The sequence below is a fragment of the Lepidochelys olivacea genome (genome assembly GCF_965140295.1).
Source record: "Lepidochelys olivacea isolate rLepOli2 genome assembly, chromosome: 9".
In the NCBI taxonomy this organism is placed as follows: Eukaryota; Metazoa; Chordata; order Testudines; family Cheloniidae; genus Lepidochelys; species Lepidochelys olivacea.
In genome coordinates, this window is record NC_140419.1 from 11,905,382 (window position 1) to 11,930,564 (window position 25,183).

General features: G+C 45.7%; 1 protein-coding gene across 2 annotated transcripts; it reads left to right on the top strand.

Moving 5' to 3' along the window:
* Positions 1 to 98: 98 nt before the first annotated feature.
* Positions 99 to 25,183, top strand: ZMAT3 (zinc finger matrin-type 3). Of its 2 annotated transcripts, XM_084638984.1 has the most exons (7): positions 99 to 285; positions 9,352 to 9,672; positions 14,431 to 14,550; positions 16,429 to 16,595; positions 16,721 to 16,821; positions 21,399 to 21,570; positions 23,096 to 25,183. In XM_084638984.1, the coding sequence occupies exons 2-7, from the start codon at positions 9,409 to 9,411 to the stop codon at positions 23,193 to 23,195; spliced, it is 924 nt and encodes a 307-aa protein (XP_084495110.1). In that variant the 5' UTR covers positions 99 to 285; positions 9,352 to 9,408; the 3' UTR covers positions 23,196 to 25,183. The 2 variants fall into 2 exon arrangements, with proteins under 2 accessions (XP_084495110.1, XP_084495111.1); XM_084638985.1 differs by having other exon boundaries at positions 21,399 to 25,183.

The following is a 25,183-nucleotide window of genomic DNA, read 5'->3' on the forward strand; positions in this document are numbered from 1 at the left end:
GCAGAGATACTAGAGGCAGTTTCCCCGAGTCTCCTCCCCTATTCCTCCCCCTGATCTGCAGTCACTTCCTGCAGCTGTTTCCCTCTGTCCGGTTGTTCTGACTTTTCTGACTGCCGGCCCCTCAGCTCTAGTGGGGAGCAACCCGACTTAAGTTGTCATGAAAAAGGAAGAAAGGAGGAGGTGAAGATCTCAGCTGGGGATGTGCAGGGCTGGCCAGCTCTAGGTACAGGGGATTGCCTGCAGATTGCTTCTCTGAGTCCCTGCTCCCAGAACCAGGGGATTCTAGTAAGTGCATTATACTTGGGTGTATGCATTTATTAGAGTAGTCAGGACATTGGCAATAATAGGGAGGTAAATCTCACCACAAGCAGTGTTATGTATATGTTCCACTTGTTCATTTGTGGGATTTTCCATGTTTGTTTTGAATGTGGGTATTTATGTTGCATGTATGTTTTGCATGTCTGCATATTGCATCAGTTTTTGGATGCTATGTTTTGCATGTATGTTTCCCAAATTGCATCTTGAATTCTCTCTTGAATTGCAACCATTTCAAGATAACAACAGATGCATCCGATTTTAATTAGAATGTAAGTCATGGGGATTGTAAAGCTTCCAATTTTGCATAAATACATTTGCTAGAATGTCAGTTTTTACATCATGATGTATAGTCTCATAATGATGTATTAGGTAACAAAATGTTTCCTTGCCCTTTGTGTTACTTGTTTTGCATCTACAGAAGTCTAGAGTCAGTGACCACTGTCATGAAAGTTGTTTCCATTCTAATGCCCTGTGTTCAGTCACTTAGTACTGTATGAAGCCTTCATCTTTCAGGCTGAAATTTGTCAGGCTTGATCTCTGACCAAGGGTGAATGTATTGGGAAAGTTTCAGTAAAAACAAGTACATTCATTCTGGAGTACGAGAAGCCTGGAGAAAAAAAATACACTTTCTCATTTAAAAAATAAATAAATAAATAGTGACTGTTTGATTAACTCCATCACTGAAACAGCTGGAAACAGTCAGGAAAACTTGGCACAGAAATTTGATTTGACTGAGTTATGAGCTTTTAAAAAATTGCACTCAGCCTTTGTAGAGTGCATTTCATAAGGAATTTTCCCACTATATTCATAAAATCTGCCACTAAGGAAGGCTGTATCGTGTGTACGTGCTTGACGAACTTAACTGTGCTGTGAAAAGCTTTTGGGCCTAGATCGTGCCTGACATTTTTCTCGGGGTTGCAGAGGGTAGTGAATGTATAGAACCTTCCTCCCCTCTTGTATGGCACACACAAAGGCCAGGTACAATTGTGATCTCTGTGTTCAGGGAAGTGCAGAATCAGCTCCTTCCATACTCTCCCAGGGGCACACAGCACTCTAAAGGGGTAGGAAGTAGGTGGACTTACCTGGCTGAATCCCTCTGCATTGTCCTGTGGAACACACAGGAGGAAGTGTGCTGAAACCCATAACGATGTGTAGCAGTGGGCATGACAGTGAGATCCAGGAGGCATCCTGTCTTCCGGTGGCAGAATGCCTCCTGGAACTCACCCTGGGGAACTGCAGCTCCAGTTGTGTCTTAAAGGCACAACTGAGCCTTTACTGAAGTTGGGCAGAGAATAATGCAGGGTCATTGGTCATCTCGTAAGCTAAAAATGGCATGGCTTCTAAAGGGAGAGGGAATCTCTCCTGCTAACTTCCTACAGTGTGGAGATGTAGTACATTGTGGACCTAGTAAGGTGGATGGGGTGTTACAGTGGGGCCTAGACAAGTAGTTCTAGATATGGATCTTCTTTTTCTTACATATTTCTCTAAACCAGCCAACTAAAAACATCCTAGCACTGTGCCTTTAAAGAAAAATCAACATTCCTGTCAAAAGTCAGGAAATGGTAATGTTAAAATTGCATATGTAACCTTAATTCTGCCCCGTAATCCACTGCAAAAAGTCTTTAATTACATACCATTTCTCAAATAAGGTCATGTCATAATTTTTTCCCCTACATGTTGTAGTGCTGTGAACTGTACTGTGTATGATAGCCAGAGTTCATGAAACTAATAGCAGACACTTCTTATACAAGATACAGCAGATTGGGCCTGGTTCTCATTTACTCCAAAGCTACTTTAGACTGTGCTTGCTTTGTAAAGTAGGCTTAAAGTGAGAGTAAACTATATTTACATCTAATTTAAGGCCACTTTCCATTGCTGGAACAGTGTAAACTGCTTTTACCGCAAATGAAAATCACTTCATTATATATAATAGAGTAATAATACAAATTTGCTGGCATGTCTAGGTCATCTAAATGTGTAGCTAAATTAATTTTATAGGTCCAAATTATGTAACCCATGATCACAAATGAATAACTCTTTGTTCCACCTGTCATTCCATTGAAATTAATGGGACTACCTGCAGAGTACAATACTACTCAATGTGAGTAAGGGGGGCTGACTCTGTCTCAGAGTTAACAGTTATGCCCTGAGCTGAACCCATGGTAAACTATACTGGTGGTTAGAAACAATATTATATAGTACATAGTTGTTGACTCAATGATTAAGATAGTTATAGAGAGAAGAGAATTTATTTATAAAAAGTGAAAGAGCATTATCCCATGGACTGTTATCCCAATGGGATAACTCAAATGCTTAAAGTGAAGCACAGGCTTAAGTTCTTTGCTGGATCAGAACCAGAGTGTGCAACACTTTGCAGGACTGTACCTTAAAACAGTAAAGATTGTTCTCATCACTGAGTTAATGAAAAGAGTAAGTATAAACACATTTTAAAAATGAGAAGAAATGGCACCTGTACATGCGATTGATTACTCGTGTGAATGACAGCTTAATACTGTGAATAAAGGGGTCACAATCTGCTCCTAAGATTATACAGAAAAATTGTATAGTATTGAGAAACACTACGAAAGCATGTCATTAAAGATTGTGCTGTAAAAGGATACAAGCCAAAGGGCAATGTTAAGGCTGCGAGAGCAACCTTAACTATGTCATTTCACGGCTTTGAGTGCTTACTGTTCTCTTAACAGACTTTTAGATGCAATTATATTAAAATCCAGACACTGTGCTGAGAAGGGAAGAAATGTTAATGAATCTTCAGCTCTGTGAGCTTTGAGCAATCTTTATTCCTGGAGAAAAAGCATTCCTGAGCAGAGGCTTCAAAGCATGATGCATTTATGGTTTTCACTAGCTTCCAGTGATATGATTTCCTTTCATTTCCTAAAGTCATTGCTGTTACAGACATTTAATATGATCTGATGTTGTTCTAAGGCATTGTTCTAGACTTGTACTGACATTGTTTTACCAGGTTTCAGAGTAACAGCCGAGTTAGTCTGTATTCGCAAAAAGAAAAGGAGTACTTGTGGCACCTTAGGGACTAACCAATTTATTTGAGCATAAGCTTTCGTGAGCTACAGCTCACTTCATCGGATGCATACTGTGGAAAGTTTAGAAGATCTTATTATATACACACAAAGCATGAAAAAATACGAAAAAATACCTCCTCCCACCCCACTCTCCTGCTGGTAATAGCTTATCTAAAGTGATCACTCTCCTTACAATGTGTATGATAATCAAGTTGGGCCATTTCCAGCACAAATCCAGGTTTTCTCCCCCCCCGCCCCCACCACACAAACTCACTCTCCTGCTGGTAATAGCTTATCTAAAGTGACCACTCTCCTTGCAAAAAGAAAAAATGTAAGGAGAGTGGTCACTTTGGATAAGCTATTACCAGCAGGAGAGTGGGTTTGTGTGTGTGGGGGGTGTGTGTGTGAGAAAACCTGGATTTGTGTTGGAAATGGCCCAGCTTGATTATCATACACATTGTAAGGAGAGTGATCACTTTAGATAAGCTATTACCAGCAGGAGAATGGGGTGGGAGGAGGTATTTTTTCATGCTTTGTGTGTATATAATAAGATCTTCTAAACTTTCCACAGTATGCGTCCGATGAAGTGAGCTGTAGCTCACGAAAGCTTATGCTCAAATAAATTGGTTAGTCTCTAAGGTGCCACAAGTACTCCTATTGTTTTACCAGTCACATTGTAACTTTATAATCTGATTATTATTGGCTTGCAGTGTCAATATGATAATATAAAAAAATTGGTCAGTTTCTTTCAAATGCTCTATTGAGTGGAAGTGAAAGGACTCTCTGGGAGAAATGCTGGCCTAATTAAAATCAATGAAAGTTTTGCCTTTGACTTTAATGGGGCAAGGATTTCACCTTGTGGGTTTTACCCTGAAGGTCAAAGAGAACACCCACTGATGGTAGACTACAGCTTTATGTTGGGTAGTTCAATCATCACCTTATCTATGTCAATGCAGACGCCATACCAGTGCTACAGATTCATGGCCTTGGAGGCTATTGAATTCTGTGGCTTTTCTGAGACCTTCATATTGGTGCTGGGTCATGACTCCCTTTCCCCTTGCTGTAGCATCACAGTTTGCTAAATATGGAGACCACGGTTATGTAATGGTTATTTAATGGTGAGCATATGTTGGCAATAAGGTCACTGGGATAATTACCTGGTGTCTGATCTTTTTCTGTTAAAGGATTTTATGCAGGCATATAGAATCACTGACAGTGAGGCTAGGAGATGTTACTTGTCCTCAGGCTTAGACCTTCTGTAATGCACATTCCAGCTGAACTCTTTTGGATAGTGTGCAATCAGATTACTTCAGATGGCCTTGTTCAATTAGCAGTTCCTTCAACTGATTATAATGGTGAGTTAGTTACCTTTTTACACAGATGAGACAATGTGGTTCTAGTCTCTGTATCTTTTGACTGGTAAAGCCATGGGTTCCCAATAGACTATCTCACCTGATCTCTGATTTCCTTGTCCTCTGGAATTCCCTGTGGCATACTGCCTGCAGTTTTGACTTCTGTCCATCTTGACAATGATGTGACTTTGCCACCATCATTGAGAGATATCACCAATGCTTCACTTAACAAGAGAAAAATGTTAATTATCCTTAGACAGGCAGATGTCCACCCCCCTCCTTAAGAAGCCATCTCTTGACACTGAAGTGCTTGCCAGCTGTCAAATCCCCCACTTTCAGGGAACAAGATTGAGAAGGCTGTGGCTATTCCAGTCCAGGAGCACTTGGACATTAGTGGCATCCTGGATAGTTCCCATTTTACGACTGGCATTTTTTGGATTTGAGATCACACTTGTCAGGCTCACGAATGATCTCCCAGTGGTTTTAAATCAGGATCAGCATGTCATTTTGGTCATGGTGGATTTCTTAACATCTTTTTATATGAGTGACCATGGTTGCTGCTTTGACAGCTAAGGAACATAGCTAGTGTGTCCGGAGTTGCTCTGCAGTCTTACCTAGAAGAGAGGAGTCAGTCCATGGTGATAATATGGGATTTGAAATGCTGTGTCCTTCATAGAATCATAGAATCATAGAATATCAGGGTTGGAAGGGACCCCAGAAGGTCATCTAGTCCAACCCCCTGCTCGAAGCAGGACCAATTCCCAGTTAAATCGTCCCAGCCAGGGCTTTGTCAAGCCTGACCTTAAAAACCTCTAAGGAAGGAGATTCTACCACCTCCCTAGGTAACGCATTCCAGTATTTCACCACCCTCTTAGTGAAAAAGTTTTTCCTAATATCCAATCTAAACCTCCCCCACTGCAACTTGAGACCATTACTCCTCGTTCTGTCATCTGCTACCATTGAGAACAGTCTAGAGCCATCCTCTTTGGAACCCCCTTTCAGGTAGTTGAAAGCAGCTATCAAATCCCCCCTCATTCTTCTCTTCTGCAGACTAAACAATCCCAGCTCCCTCAGCCTCTCCTCATAAGTCATGTGCTCCAGCCCCCTAATCATTTTTGTTGCCCTCCTCTGGACTCTTTCCAATTTTTTAACATCCTTCTTGTAGCGTGGGGCCCAAAACTGGACACAGTACTCCAGATGAGGCCTCACCATCAAAGGTCCCTTTATCACCCATGTTGTTCCATGTATATACTGAGCTCTTTTAACCAGATAATTCCTTACTATGGGATGTAGGCACAGCTGTACATCTGTTGCCCTGTGGACTGCACAGTTCAAGTCTCTGGCCTGGAGGGTTGTTTGAACTATCTTCTCTGGACACATTAAAACTTCTGTGTTCCCAGGATTGGTTATGAAGTCTTGCTGCTGGATAGAGTTAGTTACTACAAGAAGGCTCATTCTAGTTGAGAGGGTGTGATTAGAAGCAGTGAGTCAGTCATGCCCTCTCTAGGAAGTTCCACCCCCACCCTCCATGTGTTCCATGTGATAGGAACTTTTTTGCACTTGCACTGCACAGTTTGCACAGGTGATGGACAGGAGATTTATTTCAGGGTAACCTCACAACAGCAAACCCTGCCTTTGTGTCTCATATGCTCAGCTGATGAAATTCCCTCTCGTGAGGGCTAACAGCAGAGCTGCTCCACTGTTTGCCACTTGTTCGGAATCCAGCATCCCTTTTCTCACTGGTCTAACAGTCACGTTCACATTCTGTCCACTCGGCATTCTTTGCTCTGGCTGCCCGTGCAGTGGGACACTAATTGTTAGCTGGTACTGTTGGTTTTTAAAGGCTGCAACAAGGTAGGCTCCCTGACTATATTTGAAACGTCTTCCTTGAACTTCATCTTGAAGCGGATCTCTGCTATGACACGATTATCCTTTTAGGAACCCCACCAACGTACTTAGAATATGCAATTAGTGTCTTTGTTGTGCTGGGCCCTAGGGTGTGGAATTCACTTCACCATATAACCCAGCAGTCCATCTCTCAGCCCACCATTAAACACCTCCCCTCCTTCGGTGTCTTTTAGAACAACCACTTCCCTCTAATTGCAACTTTTCCATCCATTCCCTTCTTTCCTCTTTAGCTTCTGCATTGAACATCCTCAAATTTATTTCAGTTGTTAATTTTAGTGAGGTTCTTTGGGGGTTTTTGGATTGCATTTGAATTAATATTTAGAAATTGATTTTAGTAGGGAGCACAGCACCTTGACAAGGGAGGTGCATTGCAGAAATAGAACATTCAAAAGGCTTTATTGTCCACCCATTTCCAAAGGCATGTATATGTGTGCTTCATTTTTTGTGGGTTTTCCCCCCTTTAGACCCTAGAAATACTCAGAAAACTTTAAAGCAATATTGTTCACTGGAACTTGAGCTTCGGTTCTGCAGCTTGTCCTGTACAGGCCCAGGGATTTGCTTACAAGGAGCCAATTGCAGAACTGGGGTCCGTGTGTGCAAAAACAACAACACAAACATTTTCAAAAGTGCCTAAGTGGCTTAGACTCCTAAATCCCATTTTCAAAAGTGTCTGAGGTGTCCAAGTACCTAAGGCCCATTCACATAGGTTCTCACAGGCCAGAATTTGAAAGGTATTTAGGCACCTAAAGATGTAAATAAGTGCCTCATGAGACTTTCAGAAGTGCCTAAGTAGGTTAGATGCCAACCTCATATTGATTTCAGTAGGAGTTAGGTGTCTAATCTGTTTAGGTGCTTTTGGAAATCCCAGTAGGCACCTATGTGCATCTTTAGGTGCCTAAATACCTTTGAAATCTGGCCCTCAGGCATAAATACTTCTGAGGATCTGGGCCTAAGAACCACAGTCACTTTTGAAAATGGGTCTTAGGCACCTAAGATACTTCTGAAAATGTTACTTGCAATATAAATTAAGGATTGCCTATTTAGAAAAGTAAGGGTAGGTCCCTGTATTTAAATCACTTTTTCTTAAAGATAGTACAAATATGGCATCCCGGAATGCAATTTTAGCTTGATGTGATTTGAAATGGCCAAGATATCAAATCCTGTTTATTGGTAAGTGGGGTTATGATGAGAAGCTAACATAATCTTAACGAAAGTGGCTCTGTCTTGATTCACACTAATACTTCCACTTTGCATTAACCTAGCAATGTTCATCACAGGGTTTCAACACAATTTGCAAACATCAATTAATTAAGCCTTTCAAAGCTTCTTGTTGGAAATTTAAGGGGGTTCCTAAGAAATAAACTGATTGAGAAATAAACTGAATAAGTGCTAATCTGAGATAATCTTCCAAACCTAAGAAAATATGAAGTAGTTTTTAATATTGCATTGTACTTAGTAAAATCTGCCAGAAGAAGAGACAGATATCCAAATGCTTTCAATAGCAAATGCCTCAGGAAAATGGTAGGTATTAAATTGAATGAAGTTGTAACAAATGAGGAGATTTGTCAAAGTTCAACAACTTTTTAACTCCAAAGTTATCCAGAGAAGACAATGTAAATATCTGGGATGTATTAAGAATGTAACCAGAGCATCTGCCATGGCAGGCGTACCATTGGGCAACTGGAGGAATACGCAAGAGAGGCGGAGTGAAAGAATCCCTCCATTGAACATGAGAGAGGGACGACTATGGGACTTAACACAGAGGACATGCAAAGAGCAGCCCAGGACAGACAGGGATGGCAGGGTCTTATACATGCTCTAAGCGATGTTTGATAGTGTGAAAAGGATTCAGATACTCAGTAGGTGAAGGCATGGAGAAACTGCTCAAGGTCATGCCACAAGACAGTTGCAGAGTGTGGAATGGAACCCAGAGGAAGTGACTCCTGATACTGTTGTCTACTGGTTAGAACAAGGTGTCTCCCTCAGTGTTTTTATTTACTGGAAAAAAGTCAATTTTGACATATTTTCCTGAAGTTGATATATAGGAAGGCTTTGTATGGGGTTTACTATTCAGAACATACACAACTACTTCCAAATGATTGACAAGGTACCAAGCAACAACACATATTGCAGTATTAGTTTATTTCTTAGATTGTGAACTCGTTGGCACAGAGCCCACCGCTTCTTGGGTTTGGGAAAGGGCCTAAGGCCCCAGTACTGCACGTGTTTACCCTTGGGAGCAATGCTTCAATGGGCCTCTGCATGAGCTCAGCAGTGAGTCACTGCACAAACAAATGTAGGCTCAGGGCCTCCCATGGTAGCACAAATATGGCAGAATGATATTTTCTTGCATCTGGAAGCTTATGCCTGGTGAGTTCTCATTTTGTTTGTTGTTCAGATATTATAAGTTTTTAGTAGTCCACTTAAATTTCCAGGAGGATGTCATTGCCTTTATTAATAGCTAAACCCAGATTTTAATCTGTGTCGTCTTGCCTAAAAAAATATCTGAGGCTGGATTAACAGGTTGACTGCAGCAGCTTTGCCCTGCTCCAGTGAAGCAGAAGCTATAAACTCATCTTAACTTCTCGTTAAACTGGGTTCATGGCTGCTTTGCATTGTTGGAGGGACACAGAGCAGCTGGAGTGAAAGTGGCAAAGTTGGCCCCAATCTTGAACATTCACACTGTGAAAAGGATGCTGTTTATTTGAGCCTGTGTCTTTTTTCTGCTTCAGAGCTGAAGAAGAGTTCTTCCTCCTTCAACAGTAACATGCCAGCAGTCCTCCCAGCCAATGATTGTTTTGCAGCAGGCAGGACTTCCTCCTCATCCTCGTCCTGAGAAGCCTTCATCTCTTCCTATGTCAGTGGCCACAAGGCCAAGAGCCAACTCACCACTGTCCCCACAGAAACCTTTTGGACTAGGGCCTTCCTTGCAGCACTCACAAGAAGAGGAGCTGGCAAAGGATCCTGTGCTGGAGGAACTATGTAAGCCTCTGTGTTGTAAACTTTGCAATGTCACTCTGAATTCAGCACAGCAAGCCCAGGCGCATTACCAGGTAAGGAGAAGCAAAAGAAGAAAGATGTTCAGATTAGTTGTTCCTGTGAGGTGTCTACCACTCTTTCAATATGAGATGTAGGGCAAGCCTTATGAATTGTAGGGCTGCAACCTGCCATAAGTGAGGGAGTCATGTGCCAGGACTTCCTCCCCTTCTGGTCCCACTGCCAGAGGCAGGTGGGGCATGTGGGCAGATGAAGCCCCTCTTTTTGCTCCCATGCCTGAAGGAGGGTTACTGAGGTTATACAGGGTTTAAGAGTGGGGCCCTAATGAGTTGCTTGTCCTCTTTTTGCTTTAGGCTGGAGCTCATCACAATTTTTTCATCAAAACTTTTTTTCCATCATGAAAAATGTTGCCCTTTCAACCAAAATAATGGAAAATGTATTTGTTAAAGTTTTTCATTCCTCCCCCCGTCACAGGAGAATGAGAAAGCAAAACCCCGTGCGCTTTGGTCCTGAGTGGAAGTGGGGAATCTGGGGAATAAAGGGCGAAAGGCAGCAGGAATCTAACCAGATTCTCCAGTTCAACTAAGGCCAACAGAAAGTTCTGATTTTCCTTCCAGTTCTAATTTAAAAATATATTTTAAAAATGTTGATTACCCATCTTTTCTCCCAGCTTTGCTGCTTTTATCAGCGGATGCCAGTTTAGCAGGTTTATGTCCCCCGGGAGACTGATTGAACAGGCTCTGTTGAGACTGGGGAGTATGCTCTTTGTAACTCAGACAGCAGAGGGTGCTTTAAGAATGAAGTCACTACCTTGCTCTTCACACCAAACACCATGCATATGGTTCACTTGAACTGGTCTTGTCTCTGAGTGGGGCTTCATTATACAAATGGGGGTGTAGTATATGACAGACACCATTGGATTAGCCAGCTTCTCTACCCCAATGTACATTTCTTTTGATATGATTCATGATATGGGTCCCCAGAGATCATCTCTCACTTTTCAGAGTAACAGCCGTGTTAGTCTGTATTCGCAAAAAGAAAAGGAGTACTTGTGGCACCTTAGAGACTAACCAATTTATTTGAGCATAAGCTTTCGTGAGCTACAGCTTACTTCATCAGATGCATACTGTGGAAACTGCAGAAGACATTATATACACAGAGACCATGAAACAATACCTCCTCCCACCCCACTCTCCTGCTGGTAATAGCTTATCTAAAGTGATCACTCTCCTTACAATGTGTATGATAATCAAGTTGGGCCATTTCCAGCACAAATCCAGGTTTTCTCACCCTCCCCCCCCCCAAACTCACTCTCCTGCTGGTAATAGCCCATCCAAAGTGACCACTCTCTTTACAATGTGTATGAAAATCAAGGTGGGCCATTTCCAGCACAAATCCAGGTTTTCTCAGCCCCCGCCCAAACTCACTCTCCTGCTGGCAATAGCTCATCCAAACTGACCACTCTTCTCACAATGTGTATGATAATCAAGGTGGGCCATCTCCAGCATAAATCCAAGTTTAACCAGAACGTCTGAGGGGGGAGGGTTAGGAAAAAACAAGGGGAAATAGGCTACCTTGCATAATGACTTAGCCACTCCCAGTCTCTATTTAAGCCTAAATTAATAGTATCCAATTTGCAAATGAATTCCAGTTCAGCAGTTTCTCGCTGGAGTCTGGATTTGAAGTTTTTTTGTTGTAAGATAGCGACCTTCATGTCTGTAATTGCATTACCAGAGAGATTGAAGTGTTCTCCAACTGGTTTATGAATGTTATAATTCTTGACATCTGATTTGTGTCCATTTATTCTTTTACGTAGAGACTGTCCAGTTTGACCAATGTACATGGCAGAGGGGCATTGCTGGCACATGATGGCATATATCACATTGGTAGATGTGCAGGTGAACTAGCCTCTGATAGTGTGGCTGATGTTATTAGGCCCTGTGATGGTGTCCCCTGAATAGATATGTGGGCACAGTTGGCAACGGGCTTTGTTGCAAGGATAGGTTCCTGGGTTAGTGGTTCTTGTTATACCAATAAAATAAAAACCAGCAGGATCTTATTAAAGGGAAAAAGGCAAAATACCACATTTATTGTGAATACAGAAAGAATCATAGTAAGCAGTTAGTTATAGCTATAACATTCCATTCAATCTCATATTTATTCACACATTCATTCATACAAACACACACACACACCCACACACAGGTTCTGCAAGGTTGTTATAGTTACCAGCCTTAGAGTTGCTCATGCCAAGCCACTGGCCAGGTGGCCTGGACATGAGGAGGGAGCAGGGCCTTGTCAGATGCTCATCTGATGCTCCTGGAAGTTGGTTTGCAGAATCAGACCCCAAAGTTCTCACTTTTTAGAGTCTATTTTTATAGGAATTTCTTCCTATGGCAGTCTATGGGAATTGCTTCATCATGCTGTTGCTGAATCAATCAGCAGATAGCACATTCCTGACGGCTCCAAGATGTTATCTTGTTCTTTGGTTCTCCCATTCTTGAGGCTGTTGGGTGGATTCCAGTCTGCCCTCCGGGGGGTCCTCTGGTTATTTCCACTTGACGCCTTCTTCAGCCGATGGACACTGGATTCTTAGGCTGGCACCTCCCTGATCATTCAGTTATTATCTACACCAAGCATCCATCCACATACATCCTCTATCTCTATTTTAATCACAATTGTTAATACAACAAAAGGGCGGGGAGTCTCTGGGTGCTGTTTCTGTTGTTAGAGTATTGCTTTGAGTCTCTCTCTCTGTGAATTGCTTTGAGAACAGACTCTGTCTTAGAATGTACTAACACAATTAGCAGCTTGCAAGTTTCACACATAGAGGGAGAGAAACAGTACCAAAAACCAAGAGACCTCTTAATTAGTAATACCCTGGAATTTAAACTCTGGGGAATCAAACTCATTTGTGATTTTAATACAGAACTTCTTTAATATGATCCAACATTCTGTTGTGTGGTATGTGGTTGTTGATGAGTATTTGCTTCAGGTTGGGGGGCTGTCTGTAGGCAAGGACTGGCCTGTCTCCCAAGATTTGTGAGAATGCTGGGTCATCCTTCAGAATAGGTTGTAGATCCTTAATAATGCGTTGGAGGGGTTTTAGTTGGGGGCTGAAGGTGACGGCTAGTGGCGTTCTGTTATTTTCTTTGTTAGGCCTGTCCTGTAGTAGGTGACTTCTGGGAACTCTTCTGGCTCTATCAATCTGTTTCTTCACTTCCGCAGGTGGGTATTGTAGTTGTAAGAATGCTTGATAGAAGATGTCAAGAATTATAACGTTCATAAACCAGTCGGAGAACACTTCAATCTTTCTGGTCACACAATTACAGACATGAAGGTCGCTATCTTACAACAAAAAAACTTCAAATCCAGACTCCAGCGAGAAACTGCTGAATTGGAATTCGTTTGCAAATTGGATACTATTAATTTAGGCTTAAATAGAGACTGGGAGTGGCTAAGTCATTATGCAAGGTAGCCTATTTCCCCTTGTTTTTTCCTAACCCTCCCCCCTCAGACGTTCTGGTTAAACTTGGATTTATGCTGGAGATGGCCCACCTTGATTATCATACACATTGTAAGGAGAGTGGTCAGTCTGGATGAGCTATTGCCAGCAGGAGAGTGAGTTTGTGTGGGGGGGGAGGGGTGGGGGGGGTGAGAAAACCTGGATTTGTGCTGGAAATGGCCCAACTTGATTATCATACACATTGTAAGGAGAGTGATCACTTTAGATAAGCTGTTACCAGCAGGAGAGCGGGGTGGGAGGAGGTATTGTTTCATGGTCTCTGTGTATATAATGTCTTCTGCAGTTTCCACAGTATGCATCCAATGAAGTGAGCTGTAGCTCACGAAAGCTCATGCTCAAATAAATTGGTTAGTCTCTAAGGTGCCACAAGTACTCCTCATCTCTCACTTTGTGCTTCTGCCTGGTAAGAACACCATCATATTGGACGCTCAACTTCTGACAACTTCTAGTTATGATCATTTGGGGTGGGTGGTCTAAGAGTCTTCAATTCACTCCCCCTTCCCAAGTCCAACCGAGTGCCAGTTTGCTGACCTTTGGGTATGTTGCAATAATTTTCACTTTGGTTTTTCTAGAGGAGTGTACTGAACAGGAAGGGCTTTAATGAGATGGGGCGACCTGAGTGTCTTTCTGTATTACTGGGATGGATTTTCAAAGCAGCTTCTAATTTTTGCAGGCAGAATTTTGTAGGTTCATCCCTTAGGTTTGCTGGCTGGCCTGGAAAGCATGTCCCATGTTATCTCTCTGGAGCCTCTCTTTTCCCTGGTCTGCTTCAGGAGTCTCCTTCCCAGCTACCTTCTGCCTTCAGGGATGGTCTGAAGGTGCAGGCCTCTCTGTGTTTTCTTTCCCAGAGAGGAAACACCCAACTACCTCTCTCCTAGGTCTCCTCTCCATATTGCCTTGCAGCCTTTCTTTATAGAAGCCACCCAGGTTGGTTCTTCAGAGCTGGGTCTAATCCTCAATTACCTGTCTTCACGCCAGGTGCAACAGAATGGGCTAATTGGGCTCCCCTTCACCCTTTCACTGCTAGTGTCAGGAGGTACATACCTCATCCTGAGACCCAGCCCTGCCAGGTACTGAGCATCTCATGAGGAATCTCAAGCACTCTAATCTCCCATTGCAATCAATGGGAGTTGAGATTGCTCAGCCCCTCTCCGGATCAGAGCCTGTATCTGAGCTGCTGATGTCATGACTACGTTTACATTTCAGCCTCTTAGCTGAGTCCTCTAGCTGCTATATACAGGTGGCACGCTACCACCTGGACAGTGATTAATTTGAGTTCTGTTTCCAGGGTAAAAACCATAGTAAGAAACTTCGGAATTACTATGCTGCAAATAGTTGCCCAGCTCCTGCCAGAATGAGCAATTCAGTGGAGCCTGCCGTGCCTCAGATTGTCTCCCATCCAGCTCAGGTAAGGCCTGGAGAGATGAGCGAGGCTGTGCTGCTTACATGTTCAGTACCCCCTATGACAAGGGTAACTAGGTCTCATGCTTTGGGGTGGGATTGCTGCAGGGGTCAGAGGAATCTTCCCCACTATGTCCAGCATGGTGCAATTGGACTGGTGTGTGCCTTTACATTCTTCTGAAGCATCAGGTATTGACCGCTCCTGGATACAGGGGACTTGACTCACTGAGCCACTGATCTAATCCTGTATGGCAAATCCTATGATACCTGTGTGAATCAGATGCTGTGCTGATTATGGCTGTTTAAAGCCATGGAAAACACTCATCGTCATGTCCTTCATTTGTGTGTGTTTGTGGAATATCCTCCCCTTGCCTAGCCATCTCCTGTGCATCGAAGTGAGGCTGCACCTCGGTGCTTATGTAGAAAAGGTGCTTAGATTCTAGCACCAACTGCACTGGGCCATCATTTCCCTCCCTAAATAGCTACTTTTGTGGCACTTTCTCCAATCGCAGCATGAGTGAATGGCCCCCTCTGGGGTCCAGATTAATGCTGTCCCATGAACTGCCCAATGGCAGGCACATGTAGAGCAAGAGTGCATGCCGCATTAGCTCAAGGGGTAAATCAAATGTTCTCCACACCTGACACTTGCATGTCATTGCGTGTTGGTCAGCAGGGATCAAAGCTGGGGCCTTCAGCACCAAAAGCATGGGCCTCTACCACTTAAACTAAAGGAGAATGAATTCCTTAACTGTGAGTAAGTAGTAGGTTGTTATATGGTTGCTGGGGCCAGACACTGAGGCTGTGGGAGACCTGTTGACATGCAAAAAGAACCTAATCCAAAGCTTACTGAAGTGAATGGGAGTCTTTCCATTAGCTTCAGTTGGCATTAGAGCAGGCCCTGCCCCAAGCCCTTGCATGTTACAAGTGTACTTTGCTGCTTCCCAACAGCTGGGGTGGCTGCTCTGCCTTGTTTGAGGAACTAATTCTCAGAAAAAAAGAAAGCCAGGTTTGAGCCAGCTGCGTAGAAGATGTTCATATTGTACGATGCAAGCCAGAATTCTAGAGTTTTTTTGGGAGGAGGGTCTAGTTAGAAGCATATGAAGTATCAAAACGAGGGCCAAAGAAACTGCACCTTAGAAAGTGTAGCACTGGCAAGGTCAATGAGTAAATCATGGTTATCCACACTATTTGGGAAATACTGTTTCCTTGGTGATGTACAAAACACCAAAAAGATTCAGTTACTGCCCCAATCAGCTTACATTCTAAGTAGACAGACAAGATCACGCCCCATAATGCACTGGGAAATCCTGAGGACTGAGCTTACTCGGGACTGGATCATTCCTCTAAAATTTGCATATGGAACTCCCGCTGTCCATAGGCAAGGTGTGAGGAGGGGTCAGTTGTTTCTCTGCAACCCGTGGAAGGTTCTTGGCTGGGCTGGAGATCCAGTTAGGGGGTAGGTAGTCTGGACACAGACCGCCCTGAGTGCTGTGGACTCTCCTTTCAGGGAGCTCCCAGGGGCAGAGGTAGGCAGAGGAGTCAAGCCTGTGAGGAAGCTGGAAGTAGGAGCAAGAGGCGCCAGAGCCAGTGCAGAGGTACAGGGCCTCTGCACAGATAGTTTTAATCTCCATTTGATTCTCAGAGATCTGTGTGGATCTTAGGGATGTGCAGGTTCAGGGGGCCAAACTCCCAGCTGGAGCCAAGGAGAGGCAAAACCTACTCCCACAAGGGAAAGAATTTGGGGAACACTGTGCAGTGAACCTGAAGTTCTAATCTTCCACCAGCTTGCTGAGAGGGGTCAACTTCATTGAGCCTGGCTCAGTTATTTCAAAGAATGAAGTCTCCTATGTTTGCATATGAAACTTTCCCTCCCTTTTGCTGATAGATGGGTGCCTCTAAACCAGGAGGCCGAGTGATCATGGCCACAGAGAATGATTACTGCAAGCTTTGTGATGCCTCATTTAGTTCCCCGGCTGTGGCCCAGGCTCACTACCAAGGAAAGAATCATGCCAAGAGGCTACGCCTGGCAGAAGCACAGAGCAACTCATTCCCGTAGGTATTGTTCAACCTTTACATTAAGGCTGGCCTGAACGTGTGCAGCCATGACTCCAGCAATCTCTATTAATGTATCTCAGAGAGCTTTAAAACACAGCTGTATGTATTTTTTTAACCTTCAGGGATACATCAGAACTGGGCAAACGGAGGGCACGGAAAGAAGGGAACGACTATAAGATGATGCAGAATAGAAGAAATGTGTATGCAGTTCAAAACAGTACAGGTACTTGAATGCTTGTGTCACCACTTACATGCTCCATAGGTCGCACAGTGACTATTTCTTAATGGGTTCAATTCTCTTCCATGTCCAAGCTCTGGTTAACACAGAAGCGTGCGTTAGGGAGCTCTTGTTCCGCGGGCTGGTCTGCACTGGTTCTGACTCTAGCGTGAGGGACTGTAACAGGGTGGCCACCTGCAGGGTGGCATGGGGCGACTCTGCAGTAGGCCTGCCTCATTTTGCCCCCTTCTCACAGCTCTTCAAAACTCTACAGCCTCATTTGGCTGCTGCAGTGGCTTGCTGCTATGACTTGGCCCTCCAGCTAAGCCCTTAACAAAAGTATAACTCTCCAGGGAAACAGAGTTCCACATCCATGTTAAAGCCAAACAAAACAGAGCCTTTTCCCCAGTCTCAAACTAGGCCCAACCCCTTCTTCCTAAGGGGCTTCTCTTCTGTCCTCTAATTCTTCTGCTCACCCTCTGGGCTCAGCTTTCAGCCCCTCCCAGGTTCCTTTCCATCACTCCTCTGGGTTCCTTTGGGTTGCTCCCTGGTCTTTCCCAAGCAGGCACTCCTTGGCCTTCCTACCTGGAGTCATCCACAGGTCTCTGCCAGCCTTGTGCTCTCCTCTGGCTCCTCACAGCCTTCCTGCAGCATCAGCCGCCACCACTTCCCCTTTCTTCCCAAACCTAGGGTTAGATACGACAGAGGACTGATTGGGTCACATGAACTTCATTTTCACCATCTGGGGAGGCAAAGCTACTTGTGAAACTGGGGTCCAAGGAGAGGCTGACCTGGGCCCCGTCCAGGGATTGGCTGCTGCAGCCTGCCTGAGGGTTTAGTCACAGCAGACTCTGTTAGAGAGGCGAGTCAGGGCACCTGTTGAACATCTGCGCCAGCCCACATCTAAAGGATCCTCCCCCAGCCTAAAGGGAGTAGCCACTGAGCCCAGGGCTCAGGTAAATTCAGGGGACAATGAATGAAAAGTAGGGATGGGAGTGAGGGGTAAAAGCAGGGAGCCAGAGAGGGACACTCAGCAGAGAATCCTGGACAGTGCCCACTGCTCCTCAAAGGTGTCCAGGGAGCCAGTGGATGCGGCCCAGAGTAATTGTGCCCAGATACGTGACTGGAGGGAGGAGCGAAAATAGGCCCCACAGTCACAGAGCGCCTCCCATCCAGCATCCTTCTCCTAGCATGATGGATGGCCACCTTGGCCAATGATGAGGAGGTCTCACCACTTCTTGGGGCCACAGATGGGGTGAGTGTAGATCAGGAGGTGCGAGGAAAAAGTACAGCCAGAACCGAAGGAGAAGGTTCTGGAGTAGCCGGAAAAGGGGCTGCAACCTGGTGCACTCGATGTAAATGTGTACCAGGGTCTATGTGACACCGCAAAAATGGCACGTGTCAGGAAGGGGAGTGGGTGAACTATGCCAGGAGTTGCCAGCTCATATCCCTGGTAGGCCGGAGTCCAGGGTAGAATATAGACTGGCCGACCAGGGCTCCTCACCCTCCACAGGTGGTAGAAGGTCTTGCCACTTGGCGTCGGGGTGGGACGTGAAGGGTATGGAATATGAACATGTCCAGCTGCTTCCTAGGCTTGATACAGAAACAAACCAACTGCAGGTCATGTAGCTGGCTTGGGTGGTGCGGAGGGGGGGCTTGCAGGGCAGGGGCCTGATAGCGATGTCTGGAGGATCAGAGGTGAGGGGCGGGCAGGGAGCACCCTCCACCAGGGCCTGCTCGAGGAAGGCGTGAGAGACAGGCGATAAGGCTACCCTCACCTCCTGGTGTACACACCGGAGGACACAAGGGGTGGAGAGTCCCATGCACCAACCAAGTGCCAGGGGATCCACCCCGTCCTCCCAGTCGTAATCCAGGAGGTCTTCACTGAGGTGGCGGTTGTGGTCAGTGATGGCATCTGAGTGAGCAGCCCGACCCTGGCTGTGTGTTTACCTCACAAGGGGCATTTGAAGACAGTCAGTGGGTCTATGATTATGCAGTCCCCCTGGCCAAAGCCTCTGTCTAGAAGTGATACAGCAAGCTGCGGTACCACACCCATATTGCTGCAACCTCAGAGGTTGTGCAGGTTGCACGGGTGCTCCATGCCCAAGTTGGGAGCCTTCCATTCCCCACTCCCTTGTCCCCGTACAGTCTGTTTACCTGAGCTTTGTGTAGATGCTGAGTGAGCCCCTCAGTAAAGGAAGCTTTGCAAAGAAAGAAGCTATTTGTGGTGCTAGGGCTTTGTCTGGCTCTCGCTGACTCCACCCATCTGTCCGTCTTGATCCTCCCAGCAGTTAAAGTTACTTCAGTTTGTCAGCCTCTTTTGGTTGGTTGGTTTCTCATCTCGTAACTTAATTTCCCATCTGCCTTTCTCTGTTGCTGCTTTAAGTGGTGGCTATTTCCTGGTGTTTTCTTGGCAAGGGGCCTGAGCTTTTGACTCCGACTGTACCACATCAACCCATGCTCGCATTCTTGCTGGCCAGAATGATAAAGCAGGTTTGCCATCTTCCAAGGCCATCTGTTCCCAGAATCAGTGTCTCTGGTGTTTCAGACTCTGACTTTGCCACCCTTTGAACAAACCCAATATGGGAAAGACAGATTCTGTTCTCTAATTTTGGCTGTGGGGAGGGGGAGAAAAGCACTTTGATTTACTGCAAAACCCTTTAAAAAGAACTTTGATCTAGGAATAAGCAGAGAAAAGCGCATGGGGGAAATTCACCCCTGAGTGACAGTCACTTTGCTCTTGTGCCCAGCCCTGTGCCCAGACAATTCCTCCAGTTCAGAGGAGCCTCTGGCCAGTGCAAGGCTAGCTCTGCCAGCGATGCGTTGCCTCAGCAGAAGCCGGGAGCATTCTAGGGCAGGACAGAGTGACGTGGAGGAGTGGTGGGTTGGAACATGACGAGGGGAGGGTGTTGAAGGTTGACAGACTGGAGGAGGGAAGAGGTGGATCGGGAGCAGAAGGGGATGTGGCTAGGGTGGAGCTCAGGGCTGATGGCAGCAGTGGGGAGTCAGTCCCATTGGTTATGTCTGCACTGCAGCTAGGAGTGAGCTTCCCAGCCCAGGTAGACAGCTTCAAGCTAGTGGGGCTTGAGCTAGTGCACTAAATGTAGCAATGTGGATGTTGTGGCTCAGACTGGAGCTGAGCTCTCAAGCCCACCCAACCCCCTGGGTTTGAGAGCCCTGCTCCAGCATGAGCCACAGCGTCCGCTCTGCTTTTTTTTAGTACACTAGCTCAAGCACCACTAGTGCGAGTCTGTCTGTCCACGCTGGGAGGCTTGCTCCTAGCTGCAGTATAGACAAACTCAGCAGGCTATAGCAGCAGAAAAAAGGAGTCCTGGGGCTGCTCCAGCTTGCACCTTGGCCCTGAGTAGCAGCAGAAGAGGAGAGGTGAAGTTAGTTCCCTCTCTATTCCTGAGCCGGCACTAGCCCTAGTGTAGGAATGAATCTGGCCTGATTCTGGTCTCATTTGCTGCAATTTTATATCTGTGTAACTCTACAGAGCGCACACATCAGGTATTCCTGATTTGCAGCTTCCTGTCCAAGAGAGAGAAAAATCAGCCCTTAATTCTATACCATTTAATTTGAAGTATATTTATTAGTGTCTGGCTCAGCGGTTTTATTTTTTCTTTGCGGGTCTTTTAATGAGCGCTTGTTAGCTCAGACAGCCCTCTGATGAGTGTTAGTTTAATTCTGTGTTTTCAGCATGGTGTTAGTTAATATAACGGTTCTTCTAAAATTGCATTAAATATGATCTTATCGTAATTATTTTTAATTAAGCGAGCAGTAAACTTACTCTGATCAGAAAGCTGATTCTAATTCTGAAATAGGGGGAGCAGTGATACAGGGTCAAATTTTCAAAAACGCCTAACTCCCATTTTCAAAAGTGACTTAGGCACTTAGGAGCCTAAAGCCTGGTGTACAATACAGCTTTAGGCAACTTACATCGACCTAACGCTGTAAGCTTCTACAGTAAAATGTAGCTCCCGTCGATGTAACGTGTCCACTACACCAACTTAATAACTGCATCTCCACAAGAGGCGTAGCACTTAAGTCAATGTAGTTAGGGCAACACAGTGTCAGTGTAGATGCTGCATTGCTTACATGGACTGTTGCTGCCTTTTAGAAACTGTCCCACAATGCCCCACATTGGCAGTTAAATCAGAGCAAGCGCTTCTGGTGAGGATGCGTACCACCGACACAAGGAGCACAGTGTGGACATGCAAAATTGATTCAATTACTGCGGTGCCTGTACGTCGACATAACTTAGGGCAAGTCTGCAGTACAAAATAAAGTTGACCTAAGTCCCATTGACTTTAGTGAGAGTTAAGCATCAAAGCCAGTTAGGTGCCTTTGAAAATTCTACGAGGTGCCTATCTGTATCTGTAGGTGCCTAAATACCTTTGTAAATCTAGGCCTAAGTCACTTTTGTGCTTAAGTCACTTTTGAAAGTAGGATTTAGGCTTCCAAGTCACTTAGGTGCTTTTGAACATTTTACTCATAGTCCTTAGTGATTGTGAAGTGAGGCTTGAAACGTTGCAGGGCTCCTCTTGCTTACAGATAAATGGACTCCTTTATTTTCTCTGCAGGTCCCTACTTCAATCCACGCTCCCGCCAGCGAATTCCTCGTGATCTCGCTATGTGTGTCACCCCAAGTGGCCAGTACTACTGTTCCATGTGCAATGCTGGGGCTAGCGAAGAGATGGAGTTCCGACAACATTTAGAAAGCAAACAGCACAAAAGCAAGGTGTCTGAACAGAGGTATAGGAATGAGATGGAGAATCTTGGCTATGTACAATGACACGCTATCCCTTGGTAGTAGTTTGCAGATAGAACAGCTTGTCTTGCCTGCTGTTTGCCACATGCCCTGCTTTGTGCTCCATTTGATAGGAGTATGCTCTCTAGCTATACATGTAATACCTGCAAACTTAATGGTATGGTTAGGGGTTTTTTATATCACTGTTGGCAGGAATATGCTCTGCAGGACGTGAAGTGGTTTTAATGTTTGTTTGCTCATTATCTAAAGCTCTTCATTGCATTTTGGGGGAGCCCTGTCCTCCCCCAAGCCCTGTTGCATGAGTGTGCAAGGCCCTAGAAGCACTGGGGGGACTACCACGGTTCTGCCATGCAGGCAGGGTATGTGGAGACGCATCACCCTTTTTGGCGTGTCCTAGAGCTGTGCTCCACAGCATCACTCCGCAGCAGGGGGACTTTGTGGGCAGGCTAGAGGAGAGGAGGGAACAGAGCCAGCAGATGTGTGAATGGCATGGTTGGCCACGCATCCCTGCTAGCAGAAGCATAAGAGGCTATAGCCTCAAATACACCTTACAGTAGGTGCCTCCTGCATTCCTGTCGGTACGGCACAGAGGCTGTGCACATACCCTGTGGGAGGATCCTATCTCACTCACCCTCATCTAGGCCACCCACCAGTGTTTGGACTTCAAGTGGCTAGGGAGGATTTCAACCTAACATCTGCAGTAGGAGAGTAGCTGATCTGCCACATCAGCAGATATGCTCCTCTGTCAAGGAGGATAGATTCTGGTCTGCTCTTGGCAATGGATTTTTACCACACTGGAGCCACTAGGCATCTTTATGCAGCATGGGAGCAGGGCCTGTGCAGGGCCCAGAGAGCAAAGAAGCTAATATAATCTGATGGGGGCTCTGTACTGAGCCTTGGCCCTCCATAGGACAGCATGGATGGTGCAATGAGGATGGGCTGGGGAGGAATCATGGGTCCTAATACCCTATCAGATTGGTGCTGAGGGGGGGGTCAGGTGCTGTTCTCCAGCCTGTAGTAGTAACTGTAAAGGGGGTGGGTCTGTGATGTAGTATAATTCCCTGGAAATTGGGGATTATTGGATTTCAACTGCCGCAACCTCCACTCCATTCAGCTGCACTAAGCCTGACAGACATTATATGTGCAAAGTGAAATTCACCTTTGGAGAAGAGCTGCCCATGTTGGGCATATTTCCTCTCTTCCCTTTACTCTAAGTCTCAGACTGAGCTTTCCTTTATCTTTCTTCCCTCTGAACAGCAGCGTTTTACAGTCTTTTGTTTTAGGGAAGGGATAATGAGCGTGAATGTAATCTCCAGGTTGGGCTGATTGTCATGTTCTCCCCTGTTTTATCTCTGGGCTGGGCTGCTGTACTATCTTTTGTGCAATCTCCGGGCTGGGCTGCTGTGTTCTTCCCAGTGCTCTCCCTGTGTGATGTTAGGGCTGGAGGGCCGTGCTGGCACCCATTATCTCCAGGTTGGGCTGTTGTGTTCTCTCATGTATTATCTCCAGGCGAGGCTGCTGTGCTGTCCCTCATGTGATCTCCGGGCTGGGCTGCCGTGTTCTCCCCTGTGTTCTCTCTGGGCTAGACTGCCGTGCTCTCTGTGTGTGATATTCGGGCTGAGCTGCCGTGCTGGCGCCCTGGTGATCTCTCAGTGGGGCTGCTGTGCTCTCCTCTGATCATTCACGCAAGTTGTGGTGAATTTAATGATCCTTATCTTTTTTCTAATATCCAAAATAAGTAGGGTCAGAGCCAGGCAGGTGCTGTGGATATCTCCCTTCCAGGCCTGCTTTACTGTTCTGGTTCTATGCTGGTGTAGCTCCTTGTTTTTCGGGTGGGAGGGTACTAGAAATGAAAAGGTGCTCTGTAGCTTGTCCCCTCCTCCTGGAGGCAGTGAGTCAACTTCTTCCCTAGGTATAATCCCAGTGACTTCAGTGGGGCTACAGCAGGGATGAATTTGACCTAGTGTGTATCATGTTGCAGACAGCCCTGTTTTTCGCCATCCTTCACTGGTCCCTGCTCCCTAGTATCCTGCATTCCACCAGCCTTTTTCAGCCTTAAAAAACAGAGTTTCTGTTCATCTTCTCAGTCCACCACAGAAAGGCTTGTATCACTTGCGTGCTCAAAAGCTGTTCTTCAGACTTTGAGTAATCTGTCTCATCAGCCACCTCCAGCGAGCACTGCACAACTGCCCTGTCTTTTATATAGCACTCCTATACTCCATGAGGTTAAACTGTAATGCAAGTCACAGCAATCATCACATGTTCCCTCCTGATCCATGTTTATATGCAGGGTAACAGACTCCAGTGTCTATAGCACCTAATGCTGGTCCTCTGTGCAAAGTCTGAGTAAATAGGCTTTTCACAGAGGAACTCCATCGGGTGGAATGGGTGCGAGAACAGAATCCTGGGTTGCAGAGCACAAACACAAGCCCCTTCCCCTGTGCTCTCCCTGGCTGGCTCCCTGGCCATGCCCACTGGCTTGCCCCATTCCCAACCTCCCTGTGCTGCCATAGAGAGTGCAGTCCTTCCAATGCCAGTCCTCTGGCATGACCTGCTCCCCATTCCACACAGTGGAACTGTGGCCTTTCCTCTATTTTCCTGGCTGTACACCCCCGTGCAAGGACGGAAGATGGTGGACGATAGTTGCCCTGTCGTGTTTCCCCACAACAATTTTTGCACCATGTTTAAATGTCCATTTGCCAAAAACCATGGCATGGTGTTTCCATTGTTTCGTGCAACACTGAATAAAACAAGAGCTGGGAAAAGCCCTGTTATACGTAGAGTGTCTAGCTCAGGGTCTAGTCAACGGGGCATTTTGCCTCACAAAACAGTGTCTAGTTCAAATGCCCCAGCAATGGGGCTCCCACGTTTGTTCTTGGGAGGCTGCCCAACGGGCAGGTAGATCTCCCCCGCCATCCAATCTCAGTTGGAACATCAGGGATGAGGGTTGTCACCTCCAGAATTCCATCTCTCCTCTGCCCTTGCTGTTCCCTGGTGTGAAGCAGGGAGTGGGACTACACAGCACCTGGTGACAAGTCTCCCAGGCAGGAGAAAAGGCATCCATGGCTAGAAGGATGTGGGATATGCTGGGACTTGCTCTGTCCAGGAGTCCTGATGTGAGCACAATGGAACCAAAGACTGCCCCTCCCATCACAGCACCCACAGTGGTTTCTCCTTGACCTAGAAAATGGCTAATCATGAAGGTATGAAAAAACACCTTAGACCTTATTAGTGTTGCTGCGATAGCAGGGGACTGGACTCAATGACCCAGGAGAGCCCTTCCAGTCCTATGCCCCTATGATTTAAGGGTTAAAGCCAACCCAAAGGCCCTTCAGCAAGAGGAGAAGGTCATAACCTGACTGTATGCGAATTAAAGTAATTCTGTACATAAGGATTCAGAATGCTTGGGGAAAACGTATTCTGCTATATCTACATTCAGAAAGGGGGGGGGGGTGGCGGTGGCGGCGGGCAGCAGGAGAGGCACCATACCGAGTAAGAATACAGGCGTGGCACCTTTTTAGAGACCCCCCCCCCCTTTGAATAGTTTATTTCTTGACTGGAAAAAAAAAATGAAGTGGACTTTTGTGAAGCTATCAC